The 22,829-nt window shown below is 38.6% G+C and overlaps 1 protein-coding gene across 2 annotated transcripts in view; it reads right to left on the bottom strand.

Moving 5' to 3' along the window:
• Positions 1-254: 254 nt before the first annotated feature.
• Positions 255-22,829, bottom strand: part of SFTA3 (surfactant associated 3) — a 40,421-nt gene continuing 17,846 nt past the window's right edge. Inside the window, exons 2-4 of one of the 2 annotated variants that reach the window (XM_011926042.1) lie at positions 18,194-18,284; positions 4,109-4,233; positions 255-848 (exon numbers count right to left, since the gene is read on the bottom strand). In XM_011926042.1, the coding sequence (XP_011781432.1) occupies positions 825-848; positions 4,109-4,233; positions 18,194-18,284 (240 nt within the window). In that variant the 3' untranslated portion in view covers positions 255-824. The remainder of the gene's footprint in view (positions 849-4,108; positions 4,234-18,193; positions 18,285-22,829) is intronic. The other variant, XM_011926052.1, reaches the window with a different exon arrangement.

Consider the following 22,829-nt stretch of genomic DNA (forward strand, 5'->3'; position numbering starts at 1 on the left):
GTATACTCTTCTTATAGTTAAACCACCATCATTTAACTTTACTCATAACATTTTATTTCAACAAAACAATTTTTGAAAATATAAAAATTTCATAACTGAATCATATTCTTCTTTAGTGTTCCAAATCTTTCCTGCAAAAAGTAAACTGTCTTCTTTTTGTTTCTTATTAGATTATACAGCCTTCCCCGAAGTAATTTCATATAAATCAGATTATCAGTGTTCAGTATACTCTTCTTATAGTTAAACCACCATCATTTAACTTTACTCATAACATTTTATTTCAACAAAACAATTTTTGAAAATATAAAAATTTCATGAGCACCATTTTCCTGTTAGATACAAATTGTATTTTAAAAACAAATAATTATATTGACCTTTACCATCACATGTCTAAATTTTACACATGTTTATTACAAAGACACAGAGGTGAATTAAAAGAGTATATCATTCTACATTGTCAAATAAAGGAAAGGTTTCCTTATCCAAATAGAGAGAATATATAAATGATTACTTAATATAAAGCAAAAGCTATGTCTACCAAAGAACAGACATGCAGTTATTGATCTAGAATTGGCATGATTACAAACTACTCTTCAGTTCTTCCTCTTCCCAATTAAGGTGTCTCTCTTGAACTGATTGAAAGCTGTTTGATAAGTATACTTTTTTCAAGATGGTGTGCTCAGTTGGGGGTCTTTTTATTAAACTGAAATTCTATCATTAGCTCTGACTAGCACCAGCTGCTGTATAAATTCTGTGTTGATGTAGACCTCCACTAGTGTTCCAAATATTGCAGATGAATCTCTCTCTGCCTCCAAAATCCTCAGTCATGCAGTATGAATAATTAACATCTGATAAATGCAGAGCAAAAATGACTTTTATTAGAAGACATGGTACTGGGATCACAATTCCACCTTAACTCCTCAGAACAATGAACCAAATAGGACTTTAGCAGTTAAAAAAAAAAAAAGTGTTTCTAAATCTCTCTATATTATGTTTTTCCCTATACCTGATCAGAAATGTTAACAGTAAGACACAGATTAAATGTTTTAGTCTTACAGCAAAGTTAAAGACAGAATCCAAGCAGCAGCACATTTTAACTAATGTTTTTCTGAACGTCCTAATTCCAGATAAATTCAAAGTATTTAGGACTCATGTCTGCCATGATTATTCTTTCTTCTAAATAGTTCATAATCTGTCGCTTTTTTTTTTTTTTTTTTTGAGACGGAGCCTCTCTCTGTCATCCAGGCTGGAGTGCAGCAGTGGCAACATCTCGGCTCACTGCAACCTCTGTCTCCCAGGTTTGAGCAATTCTCCTGCCTCAGCCTCCTGAGTAGCTGGGATTACAGGTCTGCACCACCACATCCAGCTAATTTTTTGTATTTTTAGTAGAGACAGGGTTTCACCATGTTGGTCAGGCTGGTCTCGAACTCCTGACTTCGTGATCCGCCCCCCTCGGCCTACCATAGTGCTGGGATTGCAGGCGTGAGCCACCACTCCCAGCCAGTCCATCACTTTTAATAAAAATATTTCCTATTCATGAATCTAATATTATTTCTGCAAGATGTATGGTATAAGTACAGCACAAAACAGTTACATGAAATGTCTTTATAGAGTTGAACCTATAAAAACATCTACCTTGTTTGGGAGATGTGCCAAGTGGGATTTTTCCTTAATGTATTTGATAGGATTTAGCAGACAGATTTTTATTTTTATTTTTATTTTTTAATTATTATCATACTTTAAGTTCTAGGGTACATGTGCATAACGTGCAGGTTTGTTACATATGTATACTTGTGCCATGTTGGTGTGCTGCACCCATCAACTCATCAGCACCCATCAACTCGTCCTTTACATCAGGTATAACTCCCAGTGCAATCCCTCCTCCCTCCCCCCTCCCCATAATAGGCCTCGGTGTGTGATATTCCCCTTCCCGAGTCCAAGTGATCTCATTGTTCAGTTCCCACCTATGAGTGAGAACATGCGGTGTTTGGTTTTCTGTTCTTGCAATAGTTTGCTGAGAATGATGGTTTCCAGCTGCATCCATGTCCCTACAAAGGACACAAACTCATCCTTTTTTATGGCTGCATAGTATTCCATGGTATATATGTGCCACATTTTCTTAATCCAGTCTGTCACTGATGGACATTGGGTTGATTCCAAGTCTTTGCTATTGTGAATAGTGCTGCAATGAACATACGTGTGCATGTGAGCAGACGGATTTTTAAACTTGTCAAAGGACATTGATAAACTTGAATCCATGAAATAATGTAATACATAAAGATAAAATATGCCATAATAGTATAGTGGCTAAGAGCAAAGCATTCTGGAGATCAATTTCTGGGCCTCAGTTTCTCCATCTGTAAATGAAGATAATATTAGTATCAGGCTTAAGACCGTTACTTGAAGCACTAAGAGATCATGCGTATGATCATTAGCACAGCACCATGTATTTGTTTTCTATTTCTGCATAACAAATTACTGCATACTTTGTGGCTCAAAACAGCAACTGCTTATTATCTTACAGTTTCTAGGTAAGGGCATGGCTTAGATGGGCCATCTGCTTAGAATCTCACAACACTGTAATCAAGGTGACACCTGGACAGTGTTCTCATCTGGAGACTTGACTGAGGAAGAAACCCCTTTTTAAGCTCACTCAGGTTATTGGCAGAATTCATTTCCATGCTGCTCTAAGACCAAGGATCCAGACTTCTTTCTGACTGATGGCTGGAGTTTGCCCAAGGTTCCTCACCATGACAGCTTCCTTAACATGACTACTTACTTCATCAAGCCAACAAGGAGAGCGTCTAGAGTGAGTCTACTAGCAAGACAGCATCTTATATTATGTAACACAATCACAGGAAGAACATCCCACCACTTTTGCCATATTCTGTTGGTTAGAAGCAAGTCCCAGGTCCTGCCTACACACAAGAGTGAACACACCAGGAAGCAAGGATCCCTGGTGGTCATCCTAGAGTTTGTGTGCCAAATATAGTAAATGAATGAATAAATGAAAGTGTGAGTGAATGAATAAGTAAATGAGTAGGTGAATGATTGAAGTTGGGTGTGAATGTTCTAAGCCCCTTGGACAACAGAAAACATGACAAATAGTTGTAAAGACAGGATAAATAGGTAGGTAGTAGACTCTAAGGTGACTGCTCAGTTGAAGTCATAACACAAGCATCTAACCTTGTGAAAATAATGTGTTGAATAATTATGGGGCCTGGGCTGTAAGGCCCAGAGAATGTCAGAGTAAAATCTCAGGGATGGTGGGAAATAGAGACCTAAAAGAATATATAGGGCTTTTAGTCTCACTTTAAAGTGATAATTTTCTTACATTTGGAGCAAATGGAGAAATTAGAAATGAAATAAAATGGTCAAATATAATTACATAAATTTTTAACTTCTAAGTAATAGAAATAACTAACAATAAAAACCAAAAAAATCAACACACATGAAAAATAGAATTATCAGCACCAAGTATATGAAAAGTTATTCAAACATACATGTGAACACTAATAATATTCCCAACGGATAAATGGGCAAAGGACATGATTATATGATTCATGCACAAGAAATATGAATAGTAAAATAAATTTGAAAAACAGTTTAAATTTAATATGAATAGGGGAAAAGCCTCACAAACAAAAAAAATTCAAGTACCTATCCAATCCATCTTATTTTACCAGCTGATTACTTTAAGATGAGCGAGTAAACAGTAAAGTTAATTGCATTAGTATTGGTAAGCAAAACACCTGGTATAACTTATAACTCACCCTGGGTGGATGGGTATTCGATAATAATTAGCTGTCAGTAGTCAGTGGTAGGAGAGCTAGTATGGATAACTGCAGTCGCCAAATCATCAAAACACTTATTTGCAGACCATAAGACCACATTAACGTGAGGCAGCTAACATGGGGGAAAAAGCTATTTAGAATTCTTTCAATTTTACTTACACCACTTTGGTAGCTGGAATGCAGTAAAACAGATAGAGATCAGACCCCAGAAGAACAAGGAAACTAGGCAAACAGGCTGGATACTCCACAGGAAGAGAATCTGCCCAAGAACAAAGTCAGCGTTCCTACTTTAACGAACATTCTGGTGACAACACCTCGGCCTCGGATGAACTTCTTTGTGACAGCGTCGTGGGATGCCGCAGGGCTGTATGGACTGTTCCTGGACTTGGCACACAAACAGCGACACAGGTGGGTATCCACTTTTCCCTCTCCCTTGGGCCTGTTCTGGGTAGACAGGGAAAATCAGTTTTGATGCCAGTGATGATATACCCAATATGTTTGCGCACGTGTGTCCTCAGGTCTCTTTAGGAGTAAGTTATGGCATATCTCTCATCATGGCCAGGGATGGAAGGGCCAACAATTAAATGAATAATAGTAAGCACTCACTAAGTATTTGTTGTGGTTATTCATGTTGCTTTTACCTTCAGTGGGAAGGAGGCAAATAAAGATGACTTTGTTCCTGGAATCTAGATGGCTTCTCTTGTGGTGTCAGAGAGGGCGGGCACCCATGGGACCACTGCAGCAGAGGCGAGAGGAGGAGGCCCACAGGGGAGCCCAGCACCTGAAGATGATGACAGGCAGCAGCAGGTGGTGTCTGGGAGGTCTGACAGCCACAGTCAGGGCCTGTGGTTTTCAAACACAACTCCAGGCTGACTCACTGAGGGAGATCCAGTAAGCTCTTCAAACCAGTGCCACCTACCACCCCCACAGATTAAGGGCAGGATTCGTCAGGGACCTGAGGCAAGGCTAGGGGACAGAAGGTGATATGGCAAAGAGGAATCAAGAGGGAAATCGGGGAGGAGGTTGGAGAGCCAAGCAAGTGGTGGTCACAGTACCTTTCTGAGAACAGTCAGTGGTTATTATGCTCTGGAAGAGAGGAGGAAATATGTAACAACAGAGACCTTCGGAGGGAATGAGCAGATCACACATTTGTTCTTTCCATATGTCCAGGTGAAGACTGGATGTCTCAGCTAGTCCCCACTCATCTCCTCCCCTCCTCCATCTATAAAATAAATGTACTTTGGTCCTAATATTTTAAGCGCAATTACCCTACACTCATTTGGAGGTCCATCCATGGGGTACTTTTAATAGTTCTTGTCTGCATTTGGTGAATCTTCACATCGGTGTATCTTCCTTGGAATGTACACTTTTGGAATGAAGGAATCAGAGCTATGTAGTTCTCTGAACAGTGTATAACACTGCAAACAATTAGGTGACTTATATTTTTAAAATGAAGATGATGCTACTTATAAAATGAATGAGATTCGTAAAGCCATTCTTTTTTGCTGTAATATCAATGGGACTTGAAAAGTTAGTAGTCTGCTGGTGAGAAAACAGCAGTATCACTTCTTAATGTGGTATCAGTTCTTAATATGAAACTAGCTTTTGTATTCCTCTTAAATTGCTTACCATTGTAATGCCACTTCTAGAAGCCTCAGGTAGGGAAATAATAAACAATGTGAACAAAAATATATGGGTAAACACATGAGCACCTAAATGTTTGATTATAGGAAAATGGCCAGATGAAGCTTGATATAGCTGGTATATCTAGCAGTTATCAAAATTATAGTTAATAATTTTAACAGGAAAATAGTTACATTAAAATAGCAAGTGAAAAAAGAACATGCAGTAATTTTTCAATTATATTTTTCCAAAGCATAGAAATAATTGGAAAGAAACATATTGAAATGCTAAGAAAAAAAAAAAAAAAGAGGGCATGAGGAGGAGGGCCTGTATGGCAGAAAAATGGTTAAGAGGTGAGCAATGAGGAAATGAAATGTGTCAAACAGAACTAAGGAAAGGAAAATTCAGTTTTTTGAATACCGTGTGCAAGCAATGAACTAAGCATTTAATAATTCTTGTTAATAATTAAAGATAAACATTGGAATACGTCTACGAGGAGAAAAGAGCCTCTTTCCACAATGAACAGAAACCTCCCATCTTAGCTTAGTTGAAAAAATGGGAAGCTAAGATAGTCTGAAGTCTGAAAGAGTACATGAGATGACTCAGGTGTGGTTAGTAGCCCATCACCTCTGCTGAGCAGCTAAACATGACAGTGAAAATGAGAGTACACATTTGAGAAATGGGATTTGCTGAGGCCATATATGGGAAGAGGGGACAGGCAAGTCATTAGACCAGTCTCTACTAGTTTCTAAACCTAGATGTCCATCCAGAATTGCATGGGTAACTATCCAAAACCACAGGTATGCAGCCAAAAAGGCATAGGCCAAAGTAACTATATCAGGGCACAGATGAAACAAAATGGGGGATGGGCAGTGCATAGAGAATGAAAGGAACGAACAATGGCGCAGTCACCACTCACTGCAGCCTCAACCTCCTGGGCTCATGGGATTCCCATTCCTCAGCCTCCCAAGTAGCTGTGACTACAGGCGTGAACCACCATGCCCAGCTAATTTTAGTGTTTTTTGCAGAGACAGGGTTTGTCATGTTGCCCGGGCTGGTCTTGAACTCCTGAGCGCAAGCTATCTGCCTGCCTCGGCCTCCCAAAGTGTTGGGATTACAGACGTGGGCCACTGTGCCCGGCAAAGCATAATGCTTTACATGGGCTTACTCACTTATCCCCTTATAACAGCGTTCCATACTAAGTGTGGGTTTCTGTGTTTAACCCCCTCATTATTTCCTCCCTTACGTTTGCAGCCTTTACCTTTCTACTGACTCATCTTAGTAATGCTTAAATACGTTCTTCATCCCCTACTCTTCTTTCTTTCAGCTATTCTGGAAATTCCCCTACTCCATCCTCCCCTTCAAATCCCAAATTCTCTAAATGATTAAGTACCCATGGTCATTTCCTCATGCCCACACACTCCCCGACCCATTACCACTGGGCTCATGTGCCTACCTGCTTTCTAAAGCTGCTTTCACCAATGTTACCAGGGACCTCCTCATTGATAAAATTCATTGCATCCTTTCCATTCCTTACCTTATATGACTTTTTGGCCCCTTTAACCCTTGAGATCCAGTTTTAGAGTTACATGTCTAGCTACTTAATGGACATCCCACAGCTTCATTAGACCTCAAATTCAATATATTCTAAATTTACCTCATCTTTCCAAAGCTACTCTTGTTCCATGTTCTCTATTTCAGCAAATGACACCATCACCAAAGCTGGTCTTCCTTCTTTCCTTCACCCCCAAATACACTCGGCCACTAAACCCCTATACAGTCTACCCCCTACCTGCCTCTCAGAGCTGATGTGTACTCTTCTCTATCCCTATAGTACTAGGCTCATTTCACCACTCCCTTGGTAGCCCCGTCACTGGACTTCCCTACCCTTCACGCCTCCACTGCCCTACCACCATCTCTATTCTGGTCCCTGGAATGCAGTCCAGGGGATCTTTCTAAAACACAAGTCTGATTTTGTCAGTCCTCTACTTTAAAATTTTCCATGGCTTTCCACTGTCCCTAAAATGAAGTCTAAACTTCTTAACATGGTTAACATGATTCTCTCCAAGTTTCATCTTCAACACATCCCCTTCTGCACGCCACACTCCAGCAATACTTCTTGCTGTTACTCCAATGCACCTCTCTTTTCTCTCTGGTTGTTTCCAGTGCTTGAAACAGTTCTTCTGACTTTTCTTCTGGCTAAGTCCTTCCACACCTTTAGATCTCAACTTATGTCACTTCCCTTGGAAAGATGTTCCTCAACCCCCAGTCCAGGTTAAGCATCCTTCTTCTGGACATCCACTGTATTACAAATGCTCTTAAAGTGGCCTCTATTTAACCAGCTTACTTGATACATGTAATTTCATTTGTAAAGCACACTGACTACTGCCCTGCCCTCCCCAAAGCTCAAAGCTGATAAGCTGCTGTCTATACACTCATCTTACTACTGCTCTCACCAGTTGAATTGCATTGTATGCCTACCAAGAGTCAGATGTGTTTGGTCTAAATTATTTTATAATAGTTTTACTATGGTTATAGCTATGTTATTTGAGGAAATCTTATGTAAATTCATAAAATATAAGTACAGAAAGTTGTTTCTATAATGTACAAAGACATAAATGTAAGCTTCTAAAAGTTACTCTCATGGATATAAAATTGGAAATGGAAAGAAATCATTAAACATCTAAACAGATTCTACTCTGACATAGATTTGTCAGCATCTAAGTTCTTGCTCCAATTTAAAGAAATTAAAATAGAAATAAAACGTGTGTATATATTATGGATGTGGTTTATATCAGAAAGATGACTGGGACTTCAATTACTGGACATATATTTAAGGAAAAGTCCTTAGCCTTGCATCAAAAAATTGGCAAAATAATATACGTTTGTATTTTATTGAAGTGAAATTTATATAACATACAATTAACCATTTGAAAATATACAAGTCAATGGCATTTAGTGCAGTCATGATGCTGTGCCACTACCAACTCTGTCTAGTTTCAAAACTTGTTCATCACCCCAGAAAAACGCCCTGTACTCTTGAGTAACCACTCCACATTCCCCTGCTCCCATCTCCTAACAACCTCTACTCTCTTTAAATTGAAATAGAACATTTAAGGCATGTAGATAACATTTTTAATGACTCTCCACTTTACTGACTTTTTGAATGAGTCTATTAACTATTGGTCCAACACAAGTTGGATGAGTGGGCATATGCACATCTGATTTCCTTGCAGCTCTGTATTAAAATTGCTCATTTCGTTGCCTCCCCTGCCTCCTAGACATTGCACGCTTTGTAGGCAGAGGGATGTTCAAGCTGTTTATACATGGGTCTGCAGTACTTGGCACAATGCTTGGCACACAGTGGGCTCCATATTTGTAGGGTTAATTCAGATTACCCAGAAATTAAGTAATATGTCCAAGGACATTAATGGTGAGTCACAATTTAAGCTTAAGTCTCTCTCTCAGCACACTAAGCAGAAAATGAGACCTGTCTGGGAGGTGAACTGAGGCAGCAGTCATATTAGAGTTAATACTGAAAAGTGCTTATTATATGCCTGGCACTGTGCTGAGCTCTTAACAAGTATTACACTGTTTAATCCTCCTAACAACCCTACAAGGTCAATATTATTATTAACCCAGAAATTGTGGGGAGAGAGTCAGAGATTCCTTAATCCACTTCAAGTATTATAGGACACCAGAGGAAGACTGTGAGTTCAAAAATAGTTTAGTCAAATGACTGGAAAGGACAATCATTTTATTACTTTAGTAACACTTTTTAGGACTGGTTTTAGGAAAGAGGAAGTCAGGTCAGATGTCTGCAATGGAGCCCTCTCTAGAGTTTTTGCCCTTCTCCACACACACACAGACACACACATGCAACACACATGTCTTGGGTTGTGTCTTGCAAGTACTTGGTTATAATTCATGGGAAAGATGCCACTCTTATGCTTTTGTTTTGCTCTGTTGATTACCACTGTGTCCTACAGGTACAACCACATCTACTGTAAACTGGAATACTTCTAGATCCTACTGCACTTCAGGGCTCTACCATGTCTGTGCCTCTCTGGAAACCACTGCCTCCTGTATAGCACCAGGCCACTTGCCCCTCTGCTGGCCACCACCACTGCATGTTCTACTGGCGCTGCCACCAATACCCCAGAGCACAGATGGGCCAATGCTGCTCAGTGATTTATGGTGCAGTGGAGAAGAATGCCTCCTTCTATTTATTCTCTCCATCGAGTTATTTCCAAAGCAATATTGCCTGCCTTGCCAAAGCCTCAGAGGCTTGGGTAAAGATGTGTCGTCTGATTTTTATGTACCATCCCCTCTTTGTCCCAGGATCCAGAACTGAGTCCATGGAAATCTGCACCTGGAGCAAAGGCAAACAACCTGAGGTACTTAGGGTAACTGCTCCACTCCAACAAGTAAAGTTTGATGACTGGGCCAGGCTTATCCCACTTGATCCCTCTCCACTCAGTCCCTCAGATGATCCTGAGTTCTAAAGGTAGACACTTTTAATGTAGCGCTGGAACCCCAACTCCTTTACTTTTATGACCAAGTGTGGGAAGTGGAAGTGAAAGAGAAGCAATTTGAGACCCTGTAAAGGATGGAGCTCAGGATTTGGTGACAAAGACTTTTAGCGCCAACCTAGATGCCTTGGTTAAAATGAGTGTGTTGAGTAACACCTCCACGCAGACCACCATAATAGGCCTCTCTGGGGGTGCTGACAGAGCAGGATGAACTCTGTTCCCTCACAGAGCTCACAACTCACGTGGGGATACAGTGCAACACAAACTAACATCTCACAAGCATTCCAAACCTCTGGGCGGGGAAGAGTTAGGGGTGACTGTTAAGTTCTCTTTGTTTGCTTATCTATATTCACTAGTTTTCTGTAACATGTATGTGTTGGTTATATAATAAAGCCTGAAGTAAAATTCAACAAGGATAAATACTCTCCAATCAGAGTTGGCACCCAGTGCTCAGACAGCTCAGCACCCCCACAGTCTTCACCAAAGCTGGCCTGGGAGCTCCCTCCACCCTTCTCCTTGAGCATAGGACACAAGTGCCAAAAAGGAACCCTAGGGCATACAGCCCACCTCTTCTCTTGCTCCATCCTCTCTATTATCACTGAACAAATAGATACACTCAACATCTCCTTAAAGCCTTCACTATGCACTGAAAACTCCAAGCTGATTATGGCAATAATAATAATAAATGAGTCTGAAAAGACCTTGCTAATGCTTTTTATAAAATAAATAGGCTGAGTATCGAATGAGTATTGACTCAAAAATAAAAGTAAATGGCTTTAAACAAAATGTTCCTCAGTGTTCTTCTCTGTTATCCATGATTTCAATGTGATCCTAAATATTTTACTCTAAACATCCCATTCTTAGACACACAACCTTTTAGTTAGCTGTTTTCTAAAAGTATGTGAAATTGGGTTAGTTTTTGGTGTCTTTTTTCTTTTCTCAACCCATACAAGAACGATACTCTTATATATATAGTTCTTGTGAACCAAGTAGGTAGTAAAAAAATTGAGAGTCAAAATTTAAATCTCTTTAATAATTGACTTGTGTAATGTTTATGTCTTGACCATCATCTTCATCATCACCACTGCAAGCATCTGGATTGAACTTGAAGTTTACAAATCATTTCTACAAATAGTATGTCTCTTTTGGGTGGCCCTACTCTCCCTGTTGTATTGAGGAGGAAACTGGCAAGTCACAGAGGCTAAATGACTTGCCTAGGATCTCACAGCTACTTCTGGTACAGAGCTAGGACTTGATCTCAAATCTGCTAACTCTACAGTCTTTATTCTTTATCCTACCAAATTGCTGTTCCTTTTCTTTAGTTCCTGTATTTTAGTAGTAATGGCATTTGGTTTAACTGAGAAAATCTTAAATTAAACCTTTGAGTAGCTACCTTTACCACAGTTCCAAGAGACCAGTCTAGAGGTACAAACTTAGTCTGAAAAGCACTCTCCTATCTCATTTCACATCTGTCTACTCTTTAAAATTTAAGCACCAAACCGTAAGAACATGTTTTTGAAAAATCAAAATTGGGCCAGGCGCAGTGGCTCATATCTGTAATTCCAGCACTTTGAGAGGCCGAAGTAGGTGGATCACTTGAGGTCAGGGGTTCAAGACTGGCCTGGCCAACATGACAAAAACCCGTCTCTACTAAAAATACAAAAACTAGCCAGGTGTGGCTGCATGCACCTGTAATCCCAGCTACCCAGGAGGCTGAGGCATAAGAATCACTTGAACCTGGAAGGCAGAGGTTGCAGTGAGCCAAGATAGCGCCACTGCACTCCAGCCTGGGTGACAGAGTAAGACTCCGTCTGAAACAAAAAGAAAGAAAAATCAAAATTGCATTTAAGTTCAGGAAGAGAGAGAGAAAGGAACTTAGATGTTCAAATGTTCTCTGTATTACATTTAGCGGCAAGGCAATTGATGTTTCTCTTCAAAAACAAATGTTTAAAAATGTCTTTGAAAATATGTGGGATAAACAAAATGTTATATGGGGAGGGAACAAGCTTAGGTAATAGACAATATCCAATAAAAGATCCAGACCATGGAGCTAGATTGAAATTCTGGATTTGGTCCGGGCGCGATGGCTCACGCCTGTAATCCCAGCACTTTGGGAGGCCAAAGTAGGTGGATCACGAGGTCAGGAGATCGAGACCATCCTGGCTAACACGGTGAAACCACGTCTCTGCTAAAAATACAAAAACAATTAGCCAGACATGGTAGGGGGCGCCTGTAGTCCCAGCTACTCGGGAGGCTGAGGCAGGAGAATGGCGTGAACCCGGGAGGCAGAGCTTGCAGTGAGCCGAGATCGCGTCACTGCACTCTAGCCTGGGCGACAGAGTGAGACTCCATCTCAAAAAAAAAAAAAAGAAATTCTGGATTTGAGGATTTCAAATCTGTAAGGCATTTTATCTCAGAGAGTGAGTACGTAAGAGTTTAAGCATGTGTCTGTATGATTGAAAGATCCAAGTTCAGTCATGGTGGGCAGGGAAAGGAGGTATTTGAGTGTTCTTCAGCACCCGTGGGATGCCAGATTTAGGAAAAAATGAAAATAAAAAATGTCCAATTACATTTGAATTTCTAATAAACAACTAACTTTTAAATGTAGTATGTTACATCCAATATTTGAGACGTATTTATACTTAAAATTTTTCACTCTTTATCTGGAATTAAATTTAACTGAACATCCTGTACTTTTTCTGGTCAACCTACCCTAGGGGCTAATCCATAGGGCATCCCTGAGCCAGGCTCAGAGAATACTTCTTTGGGGCCATCCCTAATAAGCCAAGAACTAGAACTGAGCTAAAATGAGAAAGTCTGAATTAAGTCCTTGGTTGTATACATACATCTTTTTTAAGTGTTTCATCATCTGCTTGGGCCTTTTGTCTTTGATTGAAAGTCTCTATAAACTGTGCCTGAATACCACAGCGTTAATCACAAGCCTCCTGAAGTATTTTCATATTGTGTGTAATAAATGCCCATATACTTAGGATTTAAAGTAAGAACTACTCACCACAATATTTAGTTAAAATTACAAAGGGAGTACAAATTAAGCCATCATTTTGTTAAGGTGTATATTATAAGTCTTATTTAATTTCCCCATGTTCTTATGTGTATGTTTGTGTAACTGTTGTGTCAAGACTTTCACTGATAAAGTATTTCAATTAGCTGCTAAAAGAATACATTGAAGGAGTTACAACTGATGTACATTTGGGCTAAATACCTATAATCAGAGTTGTTTCTCACCTGAGTCCCTCTTACTGATGTTATGTAACAAGCGGTCCTGATTGCTAGCAATAACTTGCTTAACATGTTCACATTTGTGTGATAATCACATAAAAATAAAATGACTCACTAGTACTTCAAAAAAGAAACTGATACTAGGTGTAGGCTAGATATGTTATATGGTCATTTTATCATATCTGAAAGCCTCATTCCTAAATCACTAGGATTTTTCAGAGTCTTGTCACAGGACTGATTTGAGACCAGCTGAGAGACAAAATTTGTGGGGGATGAGGGAAGCAATGAGAGAAACTGGTGAATGGAAGGCAGGGAATCACCCCTTCATGCTCACCTACCCCCATGCTTCCTAGGTAACCAGAGCTTATCACCTGGGTATAGTCTTATGGCCAAAAAGGACTAAAATGAACTGGAAAGTCAGGGAAGTCATAGTAGTAATGAGCTTTGGTGCAGAGATGTACAGGGAAGTAAAGTCCTCCTCATCCACCAGGGGCCTTTTATGTCCTTGTGTGGCTCCTGTGATGATTATATCACTCTTTAACAATCTTCTGATTGTAATCACGAAATCATCATAAACATTTTTCCTCACAAGTTATTTATTCTCTACCACCTTCTTTCAAAACTTCCTGATTTCACTTTATGGAAGAGACCAGAGAATTCTCAAGATCTAATTCTATCCCACAACCTTTCTATAAATCACTTTAATGTGATGTTCTAGAAAATTTATGGGACACATCTTTGTTAAATAAAAGAGGCATTTACTTGGTAAGGCAGCCAATTTCTCTTATTCATTGATCGGCATGAAACCTTTATTTAAAGCTTTTTGTGTGTGTATGACAGGGTCTTGCTCTGTTACCCAGGCTGGAGTGCAGTGGCCCGGTAATGGCTCACTGCAGACTCCACCTCCTGGGCTCGAACAATCCTCCTGCCTCCACCTCCCGTATAACTAGAACTACAGACCCATGCCCCCACGCCCCACTAATGTTTTGATTTCTTGTAGAAACAGGGTCTCACTTTGTTGCCCAGGCTGGTCTCTAATTCCTGGGCTCAAGTGATTCTCCCACCTTGGCTTCCCAAAGTGCTGGAATTACAGGCGCGAACCACCACGCCCAGCCTATTTAAAGCTTTAGGAAGAAAAGTTTCACATTGCTCAACCTCATGACTTAAGCAGGTCAACTCAAGGTATGGGTAAATCATGCCTTTCCTACCACATCATCATGGGAAACCTGAAGTGGCCACTCTCACAGCCTTGCCTATAGGATGCTAAAAGAATGAAACATCCGAAATTATTCCCATATCTTACATGTGTCCTTTTTATAAGAAATTTCAGGCTGGGTGCCGTGGCTCACGCCTGTAATCCCAACACTTTGGGAGGCCGAGGCAGGCAGATGATCTGAAGTCAGGAGTTCGAGACCAGTCTGGCCAACATGGCAATACCTCATCTCTACTAAAAATACCAAAAAACAAAACAAAAAGTTAGCCAGGTGAGGTGGCACATGCCTGTAGTCCCAGCTACTTGGGAGGCTGAGGCAGGAGAATCATGTGAATCCAGCAGGCAGAGGTTGCAGTGAGCTGAGATAGCACCACTGCACTCCAGCCCAGGTGACAAGAGGGAGACTCTGTCTCAAACAAAACAAAACAAAAACCCAGAAATTCCATCTCTCAGAATTTTGTGAAGAATATTCATTCTTTCTCCTAGCTCTGCTCAAAATCATCTCCATGAGATAGTGGATTTATGAATGTGGTAAGAAAAATTCAGTGGACTCTAAGAAAATTTCTTTATCCTGTTTGGAGCCTCCCTTGTCCAGTCCCATGTAATGTTCTTTATCCCAGATAAATGTAGCCAAGGACTTCCAAACACCTTGGGAAATGCAGAGGTTGAAGAGGGGGAAATCTTATTTTACTATGTAAGTTTCGAATATGCTATTTTTGACTAGATAATGCAATCACGTAGCCCAAGAATTAAAACGACATTAAAACATATACATTGAAAAGCTGTATTATGTTCCCTTTTCCTATCCACCCCCCTAATCTCTGATGCCTCCTATAGGTTAACACTTGCCCTGTGTTCCTCCGGGCCCTTCCAATGTTGTTATGTATATACAAGCATGAATGCATATTTTTATTTCCTAGATTTCTTACACAAAAAGCAACATACACCATATGTCTTCTTCAGCTTGATTGCTCATATAAAATATATCCTGAAGATCACTCCATGTCAGTATATAGGACTCATAAAATGTTCTTGTTGACAGGGTGTTTCTTAACTCTTCACATAACATGCAATGCTGCAGCAAACAACTTGTCTATAAGTCCTTTTGTATGTCTGTAGGATAAATTTCCAGAATTGAGACTTCATAGAATTTTTAAATTAAATACCTCTGTTCTAACGCTTCTCAGAGTGGCTTGCATTTGTTAGTGCTTCCTCCTCACCATGGTATACACTTCTGAAGGCGTGAACTGTGTTTTATTCATCTTTGCACCCACAGTGGCTACCATAGTGCCTAGCATGTTAATGCTAAATACAAACCAAACTTCTAGTGTAACTGCAACCCTGAGAACATTCAAGTAACCCCTCAACGTAAAGGCTGAGATCTAGGTGTAGATTAAGAGGCACTTCCCAGCTTCTATTTCAAGATGAAAACAGGACTTATAAAGATAAAAGTATTGAATAAGGAGTCAAAGTTTCAAGGATGAGACTGTCTCTTCAAATCCGGGGACTGGGTCAATGTTGGGCAAATTTTCTGGGTTAATCACGCAGAGACAAACTAAGTGGTAAAATAGAGAGGAAGCCTAGAGAACTCCTGCCCACTGATGAGCAGCCACAGGTGACTGAGAATAGCACTTCCCTATAAGCCAGGGTGAGCTATGGAGAAAAGGTAAATGCACACGTGGATTAGAATCTGAGCAGAGATGGAGAGTGTGCGCAGAAAGCGAGGCTGCACGTGGTGCTAATGTAGCTGCTTCTCCACTCTTATGACAGCCTGTGGGAATGGCTCCTGGTTTTGCTCTTTAGCCCCCACCCTTGTCAGGAAGGCGTTTAGGAAGTGGCCTTGGTGAAAACTCAGGCCCAGTCCTAAACTGATGGCAGCCGTACTTCCCTAGCTATTTCTCTCCCCATCCCAGTGCTGCTCCTCCCAGCCACAGCTGCTATTCGGAGCACATAGGCCATAGGAGGATTCTTTCTTTCCACGAGATAATCACTAAGGCTCCCAGCTGCCACTGAACTCTGTTTAGCCAAGTTTGAAGACATGAACTAGAAAGCAGATGTGTCACACACAGAACTCGTCTCAGTGCTTGTCAAAATCCTCACCTCTCAAAAATTGTCAGTGAAAAATAAATGGTTACAACTTCTTATGTCAATAATATGGCAATATAATTCAAAAATTGTAAATGTGTTTTTATCTAGCAATTCTACTTCAAGGAATTGATTCTGCAAGTACACTTATAGAAGAACAAAAAAAACCCATATGTTTGCTGAAGTATTATTTGTAAAAGCAAAGAAATTAAATAAAAATTACCTACATATCTGTCAACATGGTAGTGGTTATATCTATAATACTATATTATATAATATCTTTTGCAGCTCTAGAAGAATGAGATAAACCCATGTGTAGGGCATGGAGCAACAGCCACATACACTGAGGTGAATAAAAACAAGTTTAAAATAGTAAATATATTGTATGATTTTATTTGTGATTTAAAAGATGATGTGCTTGCATATGAATTTTTAAAAATTGGTAAAAATATGTGAGAAACTATTAAGGTCACCACTGGGGAATGGGATTGAGGAGACTAGGGGAAAAGAAAGGAACAACTTTTTATTTTTTTAACTTCATATCCTTTTTGTATTGCCTTTGAGAATTAAAAAGTTCACTTGCAGCCCACATATTATTTCTAAGATTCCTGTGGTATATAGATTATGTAGGATTTGGTGATTTTCTTTTTTTTGAGACATGGTCTCATTCTGTCACCAAGGCTGCAGTGCAGTGGCATGATCACAGCCTGCTGCAGCCTAGACGTCTGAGGCTCAGGAGATCCTCCCACTTCAGACTCCCAGGTGGCTGGACTACAGGTGTGTGCCACCATGCCTGGCTAAGGGTCATACTGTATTGCCCAAGCTGGTCTTGAACTCCTGGGCTCAAGCAACTTGCCCGCCTCGGCCTCTTAAAGTTTTGAGATTACAGTTATGCGTCACTATGCCCAGCCCTAGTGATTGTTTTTGGTCTTTTTTCCCCCCCGAGACAGAGTTTCGCTCTTGTTGCCCAGGCTGGAGTGCAATGGCGCGATCTCCGCTCACTGCAACCTCTGCCTCCTGGGTTCAAGCAATTCCCCTGCCTCAGCCTCCTGAGTAGCTGGGATTACAAGCGCCTGCCACCATGCCCAGCTAATTTTTGTATTTTTAGTAGAGATGGGGCTTTACCTCGTTGGCCAGGCTGGTCTCGAACTCCTGACCTCAGGTCATCTGCCCACCTTGGCCTACCAAAGTGCTAGGATTACAGGCGTGAGTCACCGTACCTGGCCCCCGGTGATGGTTTTTTAATCAGAATAGCTATCACTTAAAAAAAAAAAAAACCTTTTAAAAGGTTCTTCTTGGCTGAGTAAAACATCTATGGTTGACCTTAATTGAGGTTCACAGAACCAACTTCAGCTTTGTGGGCATATACTCAAAACCCAACTCACACAGAAAGCCTAGTATAATTTTCTATGATTAAAAAATCAATGTGTTGAGTCTTCAGACTATTGATTAGGTTGTCAACAATTTTAGTAACACCCTTGACCACCCATAAACTTCCATTTGTCACTTACCTGAACATATCCTTTAAAGAATGCTTTTTAGTTCTTATGTTGCATTTCCTGCAAAATCTCCCATGCAGTGGACTTATTAATCATGAAAAAATTTGTCATATTTTACAAGGTCAGAGAGAAGTAAAGAAGAAAAGATGATCCCATATTATGTAAGTGTCCTGTTGCTAAAGAATACACTGCTCAGGGCAGACTTACACAAAGTGGTAGATTCTGATACTGGGTTTTCAAATCCTGATAATTGGAGCCATTCAGTCAGTCTCTGTGCCTGATCCTGAATAAAAAGAACCTGAGACGAAAAGCAAGAAGATGAGAAAATGTTCAGACAATAAAAAACATTTGGCAGATGCAATTGGCAGTAGACTCAACATACATTCTCTTGAGGCAAAGCTTTAATGAAGAAGCTCAAATGTAGCAGAATATTGTTTGGAACATCAATTTCCAGGTCACCTACCTTCTCCAAGATTTTCTGTTGCTAAGATGATGATGCCTTTGGTTACCATAATTTAACAAAGTTTTCCAGTATCAAAAAGTTTTAGCAATTTGCCTTTCTGCAATGCAGGGGAAAAAATGCTGTAGGGTGTGCAATGTTTATTCAATTGCCTTGTTGTGTTATTGCTCTTCTTTCTGGAATAGTATTTTGGGTTTGCAAATGTAGAGAAACCTACATTTTCCTGGTATAGACCTGTGATGACAGGTCTACCGTATAAGCGAATAGACAGACATATCAAACAAGTTGATAGTTCATCTTGCTGTAATTAACCAGATATAGTTTATGGAAGTGATTTAAGCCTAAAATTCACAAACAACCTCATGAAATTTTCAGAACCAATTTATACTTTTGGGGTTAGCCTCAAAACCTTTGAGAGCTTCCACTTCACAGCTAAATGCTAAAGCACAATAATCATGGTAATAAGGCAAAGGGAGATTAAATGATCAGCAAATGAGGAAGAAACAAAGAGAAAAATAGAGAAAGCAGTGATGTAGCTATAACGAGAGCCTTACATGCCTAGTTCACTTATTGTCAGACAATTCATCTTCTACAATAATAAAAGTTGACTGTAGCCTTCCAAGAAAAGTTGCTTCTTCAAAATGAATAGGTTCTAAGCATGTTTGGTAATTTAATTTCAAATAGATGTGTTGGTATAATTTGGGTTTTAAGGCACTAGCCCTCAATATTTAGATCTTGGTCTCCAGAAATAAATTACCTTGACAACTAACATGAAGGCCAATGTATACTGACCCCAATTATTGGAATGGTATGAATGAATGTATATTTTTAAACTCAATTATCCAGGTAACTTGCACATAAATGTAACAAACCAAAGACCACAGGGTGGGATACTGCCTCAACTTCATTTTAGTACAGATTATTTTCTCCTTTGAACCACTAATCAACTTTACTATATGCAGTTGCTACAATACAAGCCTATTTGCCTCAATATCTTAGCATCATAGTATCCTCTCATCAGAATATTGGTTAGGTTCCCTAGTGTGAATCACTTATCCAGTTGCTTGCCTGATTATTCACATGTTTTTGAGATTTGTGAAATGTAGCAGATAAACAGGTTTATGCTGTGTGCAACTTGGAGGGCAGCCAATGTCTGTCTGCCTATACTGTATATTTACTCTCCTTCCTCAATCTCTCTCTCATACAGAGAAGCTGTATTTTAAGACTAAAATCAGGATAGAATGCAATCCAGTAATGTCACTGCAGAAAACAGCAGGTGCTCATCCACTCATTTGCAGTGATTCTTGCAGTGAGGAAAGTGAATCAATGATTCATCTAATGGACAAAGAAACGCCACAGTGAACATTTGGAAAAATCAAATGAGGGAAAGGAACATTCTCTTATAAAGGTGGGCTCTGATTTTGGAAAGCAAAACCTCCCACATGAAAGTCAGGAAGTTTGTTGTGTTCTGGTTGTAACTGTAGTAAGCAATGGCATGTTCCCTCTCTCCCTGCTTCCTCTGTTTTATTCCTTTTGTGTTGCACTTCTAAAATAAATATCAATAAATCATTGCAGTTAGATACTCTAATATAGACAGAAATGTACTTGACTCCCTACAGTCATTACAATTGGAGGGGACTCTGATTAGGATGCTTTACTTAATTAAGTGATATCGTCTAAAGAGAGTTCTTCCCTCCATTTTCTGTTTAACAGTCTCACAAAACACCAACAGAGGAAATTCATTCTGTTGTTTGCTTTTCTTATTGTAAATGGTTTCTCCTCATTCATATTTTGCAGAAGATGATGTCGTGTTGATGAAATGGCTAATAAGCCAAAGACTATGGTTACACACAGAGTCTTGTTCAAATCAACCCAGGCTACATAGACTGGAAACATTTTCTCCCCTATCTCAAAAATGTGTTTTTAAATTTATTTTTACAGCATCTGTAACCTAAAATTAAGAAAATCCAAAAGAAAATCTTTTCTGAAAAATCACATTTCACCTAGTTTATGTATGATTCAGCAGAGACCTTAAAAATCTGTTTATTTGAGAAAACAGAAAAAAAAAATGGGCAAAGAATAAACAATCCTTATGCATTAAATGTTATTTGTGAGGCACTTTGATTTTACTGAAAGAAGTCATTAAATTTGGATTGCCAATACAAATATGATTATATATGTTTTCCAAATAAAATGTTATTATGTTGTAACTGAACTCATCCATTTATTGTTTGTTTACCTAGTGCTCAAAAGCATGTTTTATTCATAGATGTCTGGGAGAAAAAAATTTTGCTTGATAATCACACCAAGCATATTTAACAAAAGCGATTCTCCTTTTATTAGTGAACAGGTTTAAGCAGAATGATTTCATTTTTTTCCCCATTTAGTTAATTCAGACTTGCAGGATCCTTAGCTTACAGCTTTTGTTTCTCCTCCCACGGTCTTTTATGCCTTTAATGTATGCATGCCTATCCACTGATGGGAAAATATCATTTCCTGAAACTCTTCCTTTTTCCCTTCTTGACTATTCTCTGCGTTGATTTCTAGCTTTGGTTAGTTTTCACTAGTTAGTTCTGTCAAATCGCTGTGTGTACAAGACAGATAAATTGAAGCCAAGCAAATAGTTAATTATCCTGTTGAAAAATTTAAACTTTGTCTCCTTAGAGTGAATTGGAATTCTAATTTGCTCATTCCTTTAAAAATAAATAATATATTTACATATTTAAAGCAATTAAAAAGTGTATAGGATAGAAAGTCATAAAGTGAAGATTTATTAACATCTGTGAAATTTTTTTATTGCCAAAACATTTTAACAAAATTTTTTATTGCCCAAACATTTTAACAAAATTTTTGCAACTTTAACAAATTAACAATTGCCTTGTATTGAATTTAGCAACTTTATTTCTGTCTATTAAAAAGCAACATTAAATGTAAACACTCTCTTAAATGAACTCAACCAACTTACAATAGATTATTTGCACCTTAATACAACATGCAGCTAAAAGCAATTAATAAACTGTAAAATTTAAATGCATGTCTCAAGATATAAAAGTGAATATTCATGAATCACATGCAAGGGGTTTATAATTAATTGCTAAATTATTAAAAGAACATTTTATAACACAGCTAGAAATCTGAATTATTTGAATTATTTAATAGCTTGGTCATTAATCAAACAAAATAATAATAGCAACAATAATACATAATTGCCAAATGAGTTAATTAATGTTGTTTGACTCTAAGATTTGGTCTTGTCTTGTTTTAACTGGGTACCATCCTGCATAAAAATGTTTCCTTAAGCTGGATACATTCTGAAGTTACATAATTTTTCTTAATTAGGAAGTTAAGAAAATCACAGAAGAATAGTAAAACAATGTGCCTGCTGGACATGTTATCAAAGTAATTCCAGAAATTGTTCATAATTGCTTCTGTTATTTTTAAAAGATGTTCTTTATTAAAAATTAGCCTCACATTAGTTTTAAAGTTCGTTAAATGTTAGTTTTTTTCCCCCTGGTTTTGATAATTTTAACAACTAAAAGCTTAGTTAGCCTACTATCTGTTAAGCAAACTTCTTTATAGATTTTCTTTAAGCTCTTCAATTTAAAAGGTGCCTTTGTCCTGAAACTAAACATATGACACTACTGTCCCCTAAGAAAATTTTTGAGAAATTGAATAACAGCAAGTAAATCTGATAGAGAAGTTTTATCCCATTCCTGCTGTTTACTTATTTTAAAATAATTGTTTAAAGATAAAGAATGTGTCTTTTTTCTTAAGTCTTTAAGAAGAATGAGAACTGGGTCTAATAAAGCACTACTGAAGTTAGAATAGCTGCTGAATTATTATCTGGCAGAAAAATGTGAGTTCTATTTTGCCTGAACCAATTACCTTTATCAAATGACTTTTCTACCTAAATTGTTTGCTTAAGATATTATAGATAAGCAGAGTTATTGTAATATGCATTTTAGGCCATTATTATTTAAATTCCTATAAATCAAACTGGTGTAACAGAGCCAATTTCAGGTTATTTGTTGAAACTGCTTTTCTTTGGAGCAGTTAACATTTGGGGCTAATGCTTCAATCCTAATGGGCAAATATATCAAATGTTTAAAATATAAACACAAATATTATTGCCTTTAAAAGGCTAGTTAATAAGAAAAAGATTTACATCCTAACATGGGCTTTTTTCTGTGTTTGTAAGATGAGTGCCCTAAATAAAGTATTTGTCATCAAAGCTGTCTCTGTAAATTAGTAGAAAGAGTAACTTTTCTAAAGAGAACCTAGCTAAGAGACACCTCCTGCAATGGAAGTAGATCAAATCTGTTCAAAGAAAAGGACAAAGAAAAAAGTTTGCTAGCGTGAAGACAGTTTCTTGAAACTATTTTT

This window comes from Colobus angolensis, unplaced genomic scaffold (assembly GCF_000951035.1).
Source record: "Colobus angolensis palliatus isolate OR3802 unplaced genomic scaffold, Cang.pa_1.0 Scaffold119, whole genome shotgun sequence".
Classification (NCBI taxonomy): domain Eukaryota; kingdom Metazoa; phylum Chordata; class Mammalia; order Primates; family Cercopithecidae; genus Colobus; species Colobus angolensis.